Source organism: Bombus impatiens, unplaced genomic scaffold, assembly GCF_000188095.3.
Source record: "Bombus impatiens unplaced genomic scaffold, BIMP_2.2 scf_0396, whole genome shotgun sequence".
NCBI lineage: Eukaryota > Metazoa > Arthropoda > Insecta > Hymenoptera > Apidae > Bombus > Bombus impatiens.
In genome coordinates this window covers 574,790-586,032 of record NT_176815.1, presented here as the reverse complement: position 1 = coordinate 586,032, position 11,243 = coordinate 574,790, and the positions used below count along the sequence as shown (strand labels likewise).

Below are 11,243 nucleotides of genomic sequence, written 5' to 3'. Positions count from 1 at the left end.
TCGTAATCAGAACATTTAAAAATGTAATATTTTTTAATCATTTAACTTTTTAAGAGTTTCTTTAAGATTTAGTGATCATTTAAATAAAAATTATCCTTTTGTTAATAACTTCTTTCATGCAAATTTTAGAAACTACTGTTATCGTTAGTCCTGGTTTGCTTTTACTCCATTGGGAAAATTCTAATTTTCGATTGTTACTTATACAAGAAATTGTAATTGTATGCTGAATTAAATTGTTCATACTATAATGTATTTATTCTTTATTGTAAATTAACATCGATACATATATAATCAGGTCGACCCAGATTTCTTACGATGGTTACAAAATCAACGAATGAAAAGCTTTTTACATTAATCTTTTGGCATAAAACATGTAATTACTTGCTAAATAAATAGTTACATTCTTAACTGGATGTTAACAATTACGGGTAACAATGTTATATGATTTAGTATTACAAAACTTTTGCATTTCAAAGCTCCATTACCATTGTCTGCTACATGTTACGAATGTATATAATCTAAGATCAGGTATATAATATCTAGTACTCAAAATTAATTAACGACAAACGCAACGAAAACATGGCGTATATAGCTTTATTCACGAGCCTTATCTTTTTATAGTATCTTGCAACAAATTATCTAACAAACATCTTAAACAAGCCTTAAAGTTGCTATAATATAGGCATTAAAGCCGATACAATTATAATAACGAATAAATTAATTAAATACGATACTATGTATACATATTAGATAAATGTGTTTATGTGTATTTGCTTGTATCTCGAAGTGCTTTTATGTAATTAATTATCTTTTCTCATTGGGACGAAAATGCTATAAACGATACTATGAAGAAAAAACATTATACTGTACATATACAATTTTAATAAAAGAATTGCTACAGAATCAACTGAATGAAAAACTAATTCATAGAATAATAAAACATTTCACTTAATGATAATCTGATTTCGTCCACTTTTTGTAATATTGAAACATAAAGTATTATAATACTTATCAATGTATTATTCGTGTTATGCTAATTTGTATTTCACTTGTTATTCTTTAATTATTTTTACCATAAATAATTTTGATATTTTAACCAGGATGTTACATATTAGCGTTTAGAGCGTTGTTTAACTATGGCAATATGAATTTAATTTGAACAACATATGTGTGTTTTAATCCACGTTATTTGTTACTTTACTTACGTAAAAATGTTTTGAAAATTTATGCATTTTAACATAGTATTTTAGATGGCCGACAGTTTTCAGTAGCATTACATTAATTTTCAAAGTTTTCGAAACATTACAAGAATTTTAAGATCACATTACAATCTATAAATGATGAAACATTAACATAAATTCTGATTCTTACTTATGATAGCAATCATTGTTGTATGTATATTTTATAAAATAATATATGGAAAGAGGTGTTTTATAAATCATCGATAAAGAAATTTTTCTTAAATATTCGTGTTCGATCTGAAAGTACTTTTTAAAATGATTAAGTAATGATAAAATTAACGGTAACAAGTAATAGATATATAGTTTCTAAATATTGATTAATAATAATAATACATGCATATCTTGCAAAACCTTTAAAGGTATTTTTTTCGTTACTTCTGAAGAATAATGTTCAGTAAAACGTTGATAGAAAGAATCTACTAATTTCTTTCCAAGTTGTATATACATGTTATTGTAAGAAATATAAATACAATTGAACTTTCGTGTCACGTATAAGAAGAATCTTTAAAAACATAATATTACCAATTTAATAGAAACCTAATATAAATATTGTATTTTCTTAAGACGTTTAAAAGAAAATTTAGTTTCAAGTGTATAATACCAAGACAAATATCTTTTTCACCTTCAGACGTTTCATTGTATATATATCGTATCTTCTTATAAGTTATCGTTGCTTAAGCGAGTTTTAGTGACTTTTACGTGTAAATATCTATAGAAACATAATGTAATACATCTATCAATCGTGTCAATTGGTATTTACGACAATTGAGTTTTATTGTAAAACAATTAAAAGGAATGATAGTCTATATTGTGTTGATAATGTTTTTTTCGTGGATTATACTTTTTCATTTCAATCGTTTATATTTACATTAAACTACATATATTTCAAGTAACGTAACATTAAATGGCTATGGCAAATGAATTGTATGGGAGAAAATTTCTTCCTTGTGATAAATAACAATAACGAAGACTAAATTTCTTGACTAGCCTGGAGCCATTAAATTTTCGTAAATTTTCAAACCACACACATTAATGCATATTCTTCCAAATTTTACGGCAGTATGTTTTTTGTTACATGAAATAACAATAACAGTGTAAATCATAGTAAGACGAAAAAGAACGAAATTCTTCATGCAAAGAGAACATATGTATTGTTTTGTACTGTTTCGTTTTTACGAAAAAATATTTTGAAAATTTACTTGATACACATACGATGAGACGTAATTTAATTTAACCCTTCGTACTGCAAAAATTTTTATGATATAATCGACTAGAAAGACCAGTACTTCTATAACAAAGCTTTTTGGAGTCAAGGAGTAATATTTTCATATTAATATTCGTTGTAGCTGTAGTTACTCATCTTTTTATTAAAACTTTATTTCTTTCTGCATGAAAGATTATCTCCCTCTTAATCGCATTAACAAATTATGCCATCCTATCATTCTATGCATCCCATGTTGAAATCCTTCATCAAAATAAGGTATGAAATTTGATAATGGAATTATTTACAAAATGTTCAATATTCATATTAAACTAGTGATGGAAATAGTGAAAAGTTCTTTCCTAATATTTAATAGGCCGCCGTTTTTACTTAAATTAACCCTTTTACGATGTAATAAAATAACAAAGCATTCGGAACAAGTGACTTAGAAAGTAATTATCTTTTTGTTGTCAAGATCTTTTAAGATTTGTGACGTCATACATTTTACTTTTTTTAGCAAATCAATTTTGATAATTCCTTTATATATAACAATATTATAATTAGAAGAAGTAAAATTTGCTACATTCTCTTTGACATGTATCAAAGAGAGTGACAGGCTGTATTTTCGTATTACACCGAGAATGGATTACATCGACGAAACAAAATTTGTTTCTTTGAATATATCTAACGAGTTTGCGGCGGTCGTACCTTAATTCGTTGTTTCTGCGTGCGAGGTGAACGCGATGTTACGCGAAATTCAAGAGGTAAGTCGTAGCAGCGACAAACACAGCAACTGGGGAACTTAAACCAATCGCTGAAGATACCACGACATTCGTTGTTCGGATCGTAAGCTAACAACCGATGAAGTCTGTATTGTTGTTCGCATCTGCATCCATCTCGACAGTACATCTGCTTGTTTTCGTGTCTTTAAACAAACAAAATGATAGTCAATAATCCCATGTAATTGTTCAAGTTACTGAAGATGAGAATCTTAAAGCGGTACATATCTTATTTGAAGCATTTTCTTCAAGGTTTTTGTAAGAGATCTATGCAGTTTATTTTATCGGCATTTTGAAAAAAATATATGAAGGAATAATAACGTTTACTGTCTTCTTTTACAAGTGTTTTAAGAACTAATTAAAACTGAAAAACTGAAAAATATTTGTTGAAATACATGTATAAGTGTATTGATCCACTTAAAGTAATGAAATGCATATCAATATAAATAAATTGGACAGCTTTGATTTCAAAACAGTTCTCTTTCAAAGCGACACGATATGATAATAAACTAACAGATGGAAATATATATTATAATTACTAGACCACGGATTCTTATGCATTTATGGGAAATTTAAAAATGCACATAATACGTAAAAATATATAAAATATACAAAGTTTTACACTTATCTATTGTAATAGTTGATAAATAAACCAAACTGTTTAAGTTCTATTTCTTTATATGTTTTTATAAAAATATGAATTTGCATAAATATCCACAATTCCATAATTACTTATTTTTCATGACATTTTTAGAAAACCTGTTTAAAAGTGTTACAGTGTTGATATTGTATAATATTGTTGATGTAATGTGTAATACTATAATATCAACAAGTATTTAATTAGTGTTATCTTATACTAACAAATATTTCAAATATTTTACAAAAGCATGAATTAGAATGTACAATTTGAAGTGATAGAGCAGTTAAGATATTATAATACTCACGTGCATTTTTCCCAGTGAACGTATTGCTCGAACGGATAAAGATTCAAAAGTGCCAATACCTCGCCCCTGGTATTATTCGCCCAAAATGGCGCAACCACTTCCTCTTTTACAGGACAAGCATTTCTGAAATATTTTTAGTATATGTAGAAGATAGATTATATCTGTTACATATACACTTATATACGCGAAGTTCAAGAGGTAAATCGTAACAGACTATAATTGTGAAATTGTACAGCGCATTTTTTAATTTCACTTCTCTACACTTATTTCTCTATTCTTATTTTTTTTTAATAAAATCTCTTACAAAGTATGAATATCATTAATGAGATTTTACTGTTTGAGGAAAGAAACCTTAATCGCCCTAGTGATTTCTTAAAATAAAATATAAATTTACTGTTACATATTAATTATAAATAAGTAAAGAAATATTACCATAAATAGGTAAGAAATATTTTATATGCATTTTAAAACAATATCGATTAGGTATACATTATGCAGAAGACTCTTACTTCGATGTAGGTATGACCTACATAAGTATGCTATGATATGAAATGTATTGAATATAACTGTACTCATAGCAATGCAAATAAAGATGTAACAAAATTCGATTTTAATAAGTATAACTTCTTAATCACATAAACTAATACATAAATGATCATATCAATATATATATAGGGCGTTTAGAAATTATTTGTCAAGAGCATCATAGCCTTATTCTATAGCTCTACATCGGTGAAAATCTGTAAAAGAAAGTAGCCGTAAAATTGATCTTGACCTTGAAATTCAAGGTTGAATTTTTGGTTGCACCGTATTCTACACATCGTGAGGATCAAAGGTCTCAAAGGAACCATGGTACTCAATCATTCTCTCGTACTCAACCTTTCTCCTAGAAAAAAAATGGCATTAGTTTCTCAGCTCGCTTTAGTTATAATGTGTTTACATTTTGTAGTTAGATGCTGGGAAAATAGTATCTAATCCAGATCTATCATTATGTATCCAATATCTTCCTTTCTTTTTTCTTCCTTTCCTTCTCGCTATTTAAGTAGTCTCAAACTCGCATTTCTACATTCCGATCAAGTTTCTCTCCACGATCGTGCATTGACTTTAGATGATGATAGCGATATTCGAGCCAATGTTTCAATTGTTCAACGCATATAACCCATTCATTCAAACGATGAACAATTTCTTTCACGCAATTTTACGTAATTTCGTACCCAAAGGAAGAAATCCATTGGTCAAAACTAGTGAACGAGGAGGCCATAAGCAAGCAGCAGATTTGCATACTGCCCGTCGCGACCCAAACATTTCATTTCACCAGTGTGAGATCGAGCACCATCATCGACCGATTCGCCAATGTTTTCGTCGTTTAAAATTGATGCGTAGTCTTAGGAAGAAACACGACCGGAATATAAAATTGTGAATCCGCTTAAATAGCTGCTTATATAGCGAGGAAGAAAAGAAGAAAAAGGAAGAAATGAAGATACGGGATATGTAATGGTAGATCTAGGGTAACTACGTACGAAAATAGATGATATTTTCCCAGCATCTAAACACGTTACAGTTAAAGCAAGCTGGGAAATTAATGGAACTTTAATATTTTTTTCCAGGAGAACGCTTAAGAAGTTGCGACCTACGCTTCCTTTGAGACTTTTCGTCCTCGTTATGAGTAGAATAAGACGCAACAAAAAATTTCACTTTGAATTTCTAGCTCAAGGCCAATTTTGCGTCTACTTTCTTTTACAGATTTTTACCGATGCGAGGTGTAGAATAAGGCTACGATGCACGTGACAAATAGTTCTCGAATACCGTCTTCTTACCTAAAAGAAATTTATTCATTGATCTACCGTTCCTCCTTTTCCTGTCTATTTTCCTGTCGTTCTCTTCTATCATCTTAAAAAATAATTTCGCGTTTTCAGCTTATGTCGTTCTATTGTTTTAATCATAGGCAAGTGTTAAGGAAGTATTAGGAGTGTGTTGAACAAGAGTGAAACACCTTCGATAAATTCACAACTAATGCAAACAAACCGAGAGACACTTACACTCCTCGAAGCTTCAAAACCGGTTGTTCCTGTTGATCTTTCGCGGCGGCGTCCTGATACAACTGTCCTCCCATAGTCGAAGCTTCCGGCTTAATGGCAGGTCGATATTCCGGTCGAGGCCTGAACTCTTGTTCGTCGATCGAACTCAACGTCTCGTCCTGAACAGTTGTTCCTTTCGGCGTCGCAAATAGACTTTCGCTGCCATCGACTTCATCCGGAAATTCGGTGGTGTCCGACAAATTTACCGTCGACGTTTCATCGAGGCTGGATTCAGAGATCTCTACGACTTCGCCAGCTTCTCCCACCACCTCGTCGACTCTGTCTATCTGCTCGAGAATTTCGTTGATGCTGAAATTTTGCTCTTTCACGGCGTAAGAGCTTGTCGTCGCTTCGTCCGCGGAGTTTCCTTTTTCTTCATTTGTCCTATTTACTATTAAACTCGTTATCGAAGGCGTGGATTGAGTGGTTGTTTCACGGGTAGGCGAAGCAGTTGACGTTATCGTCGATGATGTCTTTTCCTTGGTAAAAGAGGCGGTAGTCGTCGATGCTGTGGTTGTGCTAGTGGTCGTTGTCGAAGTTGAAGTAGTAGTCTTCTCGGTTGGTCGGAAATGAGGCCTCGTGTATTCGCTTAATTTTGGAAATTTGTTTACCCGTTTCGCGGCATTGTCATTGAAGGATCTACTCGTAAAGCTTCGTCCCTCGAACTCATTGCCGTTTAATTTCAAATCGTCTTCGGACTCGAAGTACTCGTAGTCGTGCATGTACTGATATTTTCTAAAATATTGTTCGTGAATAGGTTACGCATTGTATAAGAAAACAATGTACTAAGAAAGAAATTCGTTAAAATGTATTAAGTCTGGAATACACAGTCAGGGACAAAATTGAGTGGTCATTCGTCTACTTTATTAAATACTGTTGTACCTAATTACATAATATTTATTACCACTACTTATTTTATTTCAAAAACTTACCTATGATCGTCAGCAAGATGCTGGTAATAATCGTCGTAGTTTAACTCGATGTCATTTCTCTCGAATTCGGCTCTTAATACATTGATATGCCTTTCATCGCCATACATGCGCCTCATTAATCCTTTGTTTTCTTGCACGAAACGACGAACCGCATGCCTAAAATTATATAATAAATATCTTCAGATAGTTCGTTCTATTATATTGATTTTGGTGATAACTTTTAGAAGAATTTCTATCATCATGATGTTTGATAAATTTAAGGTATATTATAATTCATACGGATATTTTGTAGTCTAAACTCATACTGAAATTTCGATTCTCTTGCTACTAAAATATTCGATCTAAGTGTTATTCTTCAATAATATTTAAGCAATATTTTTTACTTTCACGTCGAGTAATATATGAAACGTATAGTATTCTTAAATTTCTAACATGTATGTACGTATGTATTACTGCACGTGTGATTTAAAATTAATAGATAATAAAATATTTAAAAAATATTATTATTATTGTTAATTTAATATACTATTAATTGAAAGTATTTACTAAAAATTACAAAATATTTTGGGAACATTCTTAAATAGAGAAATGACATTATAAAAATAGTTTCTTTATTGGCTTTATAGAATAGAACACAAATTTTCTTTTCTTTTATCTATATACATATGATGGTTTCTCTAAAGAAAAAATTCTGTAATTATCAAATGTTTTCAAATAATTCAGTAAAGCGTCTAAATATTTATTTCAAAATATGTTGATGTATTTTCGTGGGTCTATCTTCGTAAATGTATTTTCAATTTTCGACTATATTCATACAAAGTATGCATAATTGTACTATAGCTCAATATGTAATCTTTAACGTCTTTAAACCTAACATGTTAAACAAACAATGCACAAGCGCAACGCAAACTTTTATTTTCTTATAAGTATTTTATCAATATTTAGTTCTATTATAGATATAAATATGTATATTTAGTTATAAAAACGTCTAAACGTTGAGGTACATATACATGTGTATATTCAGTGAAAGTTGCTAAACTGGAAACCTAAGTATCTCTATCTTATTTAAATCATTTATTATTTAAAGAAGTTCTATTTAAATTTCTTTATTTATATTTGAAACACCTGATGTATTTCCACTGCTTTGTACCAAACAAAATTCTTTATTCTTTTAATCTTAAATTTAATTTTTAATTTTTCTAATTTCTTTAGTTTAAATTTACGAACAATTTATTATCGTTTAATAAATCTGTTCAGTTGAACTAAAATTCAGTTAAACGATGCACATAGTTACAACAGACAATATTAACTATTTGTGTCAATGAGGTTGAACATATATAACAAATTTATTAAATCAGGAATGAAATGTGAAATGAAATGAATATTATTTTACGCAGTTGTCATTGCTTGGAGCCTTTTGTACCATCGAAATTATAGCATGTCAAGTTTGTGTACGCATTGTCGAGAGTAAAAGTACGTTGTTTCCTCAATACTCTCACAGTTTAGTCACGTAGGATTTTAATAATTGAAGCTTCAATGTCCTGCTTAAAATTCAGATCAGCAATGATACCTTTGAATAGTGAAACTCCCAGAATATGTCTCTGGCCGTATTGTCAATTAACTTTCTACTGTCAATGAATTCAGCGTAACTTTTTATTGATATTCGTTTCTTGATATTATCAGTTTGTGATCCAATTAATTAGTACACTAAAATTCTTGGTGTTTGATTATTTAATTTCTGGACATTATTGCAGATCCTCGAATTTGAATTTTATGTGTTTCGTTTATCTCAGATAGTTTAATATCTTAGCTACTTTTATCGATACGAAAACTTGTGTCAGAACAAGGTTAATTACTTCAAAACGATGAATATCATGATTCATGATTTTCTTCTTTAAGATCCTTTATCCTCTTCCACAAATCATGATAATATAAATACAATTTTTTGTTCAATATATGAAGTACATAACATCACTTCGATTTCCAAAATAAAATACATTTAGTATCACACGTTAAGTGTATTATAATTAATACATGAAATATATTAAATATAATATATGTCTGAAAGTTACATCTGAATTGGAAATCTTCAGTTCTGTATATTTGTCAGTAAGCCGGCAATATTGCACAAAGAACTATTTAAAAGCTAATATCGGTTTATTTAAGCATTTCATTGGACAAATGATTTTATTGGCTTACCAGGGATAAGAGCTACCAGCTACTGTACACCAGTTTTGCTGTTGAAAATCACAAGGAAGATTTACCAATCTTGCGCGGCCAGCTCTGGAATATGGTTTACTGCAAGCCGAGGATGCGTCATATCCAAAGGTGCTTGGTCCACCTCCTTGACATCTTACAAGCTGATATGTGATCACCTACGCAAAGATGGAATTAATGTTAGATACACTTACGTATGCTGCCTCGCTTTCTTCTAAATTCTTAAACGCAATATAATGTATTTAAAAGGAACAGGTTTTAGTAATCTTATATCTGTTTATTCCTTAATCGATTAATCTAACTACTTCCTCGATCTCGAACTACGTCATAGACTATGTTTCTTCTGTGAACTTTCATACATGCTTCGAATATTACCGGGTGTACCTTAAGTATGTGTTTGAAACTTTCTATTTTGAGGAGGAAGGATAAGATGTAGAATGCATCATAATATGTATTTTTATGCAGAGTAAAGAGTAAATAAACGCATAGTAAATATAATAGAACTTATTCTCCGATAATCATTTGGATAAAGGCAACTAGGTACAATAATTTCTTTACATAAATTTTTGCTCTGGAAGTTTATCTACAGCAGAAATCCAGTTGAATACATTTTATAACATTCTAAGTAATATTTTGATATGTAGGAAAAAATTACCATAAGGATAATTTCAAATCTATCCTTTATTATTTTTTAAGTGTTGTATCTTCTATTCATTTACAGGTCTGAAATATTTTGATACTGTTGACCTTCTCATTTCTTTGATAAAATAGAAAAATGTTAAAATTGATATGATTCTCCGAATAGTTATTTTACATCTTCTTTCATATTTCTTTATACATTCATGATATATATCAGTCGCGAAATTATTTTTTCATTCAATAGGTATCTTTGAAACGCAATTATAAATTATCTATAACAATTACAAAAGATATATTGATTTAAAAAAAACCTACAAGATACATATTTGTATTCAAAATAATCCGATCCAGAGAGGCGATCACCCCCTTCCCAATAAGGGGAAGAAGATACAGAGTAATAAGATACAAAAATATCGTGTCACGTTCTGAAAAATTTGTTAGTAACATGTACAATTAATGTAAATTTGATCATTCCGACTACAGTATCAGTGTTCTTTTTCCCTTACGACAATTTGTATAAAGAATACTTAGAATGCTTTAATCATGACAATATATCTTACGCATTTCACTTCACAGATTTGCGGTGATAATACATGTTTCCAATCTATTATTATAATTTCTATGTTATGAATGTTCAAATGAAGTTATATAAGCTCCCTCAAGCTCTTTAAAAGAAAGCTTTTACTTATAGGAAAGCGTACTGGACATCGATAATACACGTTTACATAGCTTAAGGGTATAAGCTTACCGTAACATACGTTTACAAATAAAGGAATAAACACGCGGGATCTGTATACTTATTACTGGACTTAGTAAAACCTTGCGACGAACAGAGGAGTTTAAAACGTGAAACATATAGTAACGCTCACCTGGAGGACGAGATGCACAATCACATTCATAACTCGCGTTTGATGTTAATTCGAAGCTTTGGACCGGCGAGCGAGGTCCAAGAGTATTAATCGGTGATCACGCTACTAGTCTGCAGACGTAAACCGTTTTCACTGACAGGACGTTTGCCGGCGTAAAAAAGGACAGGGACAGGCGGTACGGTGGTTCGCGGCTACATGACAGCACCTCCGCGCGCGAGGAGGACGCTTTCATTACTGACCGTGTAATCAGCCGGCGTCGCGTGCAATGCCAGGGGTTCGGGTTCGCTCGGTAAAAGTACAGAGCAGCAGGGAAGCAGAGAACAGCGAACCGCTCGCGTTCGAC

At 30.9% G+C, this 11,243-nt stretch overlaps 1 protein-coding gene across 2 annotated transcripts; it reads right to left on the bottom strand.

Moving 5' to 3' along the window:
* Positions 1-236: 236 nt before the first annotated feature.
* LOC100743348 (protein spaetzle 4) lies at positions 237-11,156 on the bottom strand. 2 transcript variants are annotated; one of them, XM_003490125.4, is made up of 6 exons: positions 10,901-11,156; positions 9,375-9,550; positions 7,176-7,331; positions 6,205-6,978; positions 4,166-4,288; positions 237-3,367 (listed from the first exon to the last, which is right to left on the bottom strand). In XM_003490125.4, exons 1-6 carry the CDS (start codon positions 10,928-10,930, stop codon positions 3,127-3,129), a joined length of 1,500 nt encoding a protein of 499 aa, XP_003490173.1. In that variant the 5' UTR covers positions 10,931-11,156; the 3' UTR covers positions 237-3,126. The 2 variants fall into 2 exon arrangements, with proteins under 2 accessions (XP_003490173.1, XP_033177064.1); XM_033321173.1 differs by lacking the exon at positions 10,901-11,156 and adding an exon at positions 10,347-10,438.
* Positions 11,157-11,243: the final 87 nt, after the last annotated feature.